This window comes from Otolemur garnettii, unplaced genomic scaffold, assembly GCF_000181295.1.
Source record: "Otolemur garnettii isolate 467f Iridium unplaced genomic scaffold, OtoGar3 scaffold00115, whole genome shotgun sequence".
Lineage (NCBI taxonomy): Eukaryota > Metazoa > Chordata > Mammalia > Primates > Galagidae > Otolemur > Otolemur garnettii.
Window position 1 is genome coordinate 3,093,700 of NW_003852510.1, and position 1,932 is coordinate 3,095,631.

At 55.3% G+C, this 1,932-nt stretch overlaps 1 protein-coding gene across 1 annotated transcript in view; it reads left to right on the plus strand.

Moving 5' to 3' along the window:
• Positions 1-1,932, plus strand: part of PLEK2 (pleckstrin 2) — a 26,935-nt gene that overhangs the window by 17,791 nt on the left and 7,212 nt on the right. Inside the window, exons 4-6 of the mRNA XM_003797382.3 lie at positions 446-537; positions 829-1,016; positions 1,234-1,335. Coding sequence (XP_003797430.1) covers positions 446-537; positions 829-1,016; positions 1,234-1,335 — 382 coding nt within the window. The remainder of the gene's footprint in view (positions 1-445; positions 538-828; positions 1,017-1,233; positions 1,336-1,932) is intronic.

The following is a 1,932-nucleotide window of genomic DNA, read 5'->3' on the forward strand; positions in this document are numbered from 1 at the left end:
TCCTCTGTCCTCCTCTCCCCTCCCCTCCTCTCTCCTCCCCTCCTCTCCTCTCCCCTCCTCTCCCCTCCTCTCCTCTCCTCTCCCCTCCTCTCCTCTCCCCTCTTCTCCTCTCCTCTCCACTCCTCTCCTTTCCTCTCCCCTCCTCTCCACTCAGTCTCCTCAGTGACTCTTGGACACACTTTAGTACAGGGATCCTCAAACTTTTTAAACAGGGGGCCAGTTCACTGTCCCTCAGACCGTTGGAGGGCTGGACTGCGGGCCGGACTGCGGGCCCCGGGACGAGTCGGCTGCTAAGCAGGACAGGCAGCAGTGGTAAAAACAGCTGGTAGGCTGGATAAGTGTCCTCGGCGGGCTGCATGTGGCCTGAGGGCTGTAGTTGAGGACACCTGCTTTAGTACGTGTCAGTGTGATCAGGGTCCGTCTCCTTTTCTTCCCTTCTGTGCAGTCGCATCGTGGACAAGATGCATGACAGTAGCAGTGGAATCCGCTCCAGCCCCAACATGGAGCAGGGAAGCACCTATAAAAAGACCTTCCTAGGTGAGCTGCTCTGTCAGGTGCCGGGCTGTGCAGTAGAGACACGGGGCATGGTGATCCAGGGCTCATCTATGCGGCTGACCAGTCTGTACTGAGGCCAGAGCTGCCTGCTGGTCAGCGGGGCTGGCCTGAGATGGCCACGTGTGAGGGCAGCCACAGCTCTGTGCAGCGTGGCCTTTAGTCAGCTCTTGGGTAGAGCCCTGAGGCTACCCAGGAGGTCAAGGCCAATGAGATCAAAGAGACCAAGCACTCTGGTCTGTAGCCTGTGGTCTGACGGGTGCTGCCCTGGGCCAGGCTCCTCCCTGGTGGACTGGCTCATCTCCAACAGCTTCGCAGCCAGCCGTCTGGAGGCGGTGACTCTGGCCTCCATGCTCATGGAAGAGAACTTCCTCAGGCCCGTGGGTGTCCGAAGCATGGGAGCCATTCGCTCTGGGGATCTGGCGGAACAGTTTCTGGATGACTCCACGGCCCTATACACTTTTGTAAGTTAGGGAGTGGGTTCCTCTTGCCACTGGGGCAGCGGGAAAGAAGAGGCAACAGAGCAGGGTAGGGCATCCATACTCCCAGGGAGAGGCCTAGGGCTTGGGGCCAGCTTCATTCAGAAGTTGAGCGGCATGAATGCAGTGAGGAATTTCCTTTCCGCTCTGCAGCCCCCATAGCCTGGATGTGGGCCTTTTCTGTAATAGTCCTTCCCACTAGGCTGAGAGCTTTAAGAAGAAGATGAGTCCCAAGGAAGAAATCAGTCTCAGCACTATGGAGCTAAGCGGCATGGTGGTCAAACAAGGCTATCTGGCCAAGCAGGTATGGCTGCGTTGGAGCAGGAGGGGAGACGGATAGTTTTCAAACTCTGGGAGGGAAGGGCTGCGACTGCTGGGGCCACCAGTTACCAGTCAAATCTGCTAAAGCAGGGGCCTGGGGGCAGCCGCCTCCCTTGATTCACTTCCTGAACCAAAAGTAATTATTTTCCACACCCAGGTTGGTAGGTTGAAGATTGGATTTTGCAGTGTGTAGTCAGTGTTTAAAACCTGAGCATGGCTGCTACACCTAAACTGGACATGAGCCATGTCTCGCTCGCTCCTGTGGCATTTTATTTACACCCAACAGAAAGGATATTCTGTGAACAAATTGCCATGTCACTTTGTGTCTGTCCACACGTCTTATGCCATGTGAATGTGTGCGCCTGTTGTCACATATCAGGATCCCCATCTGCCTGTCTGGTCTGAGGCCCCTGGGAGAGCCTGAGGAGGGTCTGGGAGGAACTGTGAGAGTGTTCCAGAAAAAAGTTTGTGAGCTAGGGCTCGAGGCCACAGAAAGTCAGTCTGGGTCTCTCTCTTTTTTTCTCTCTCATACAACACAGACACACACACAAACAGGTGCATACACATATGTTAATATCTT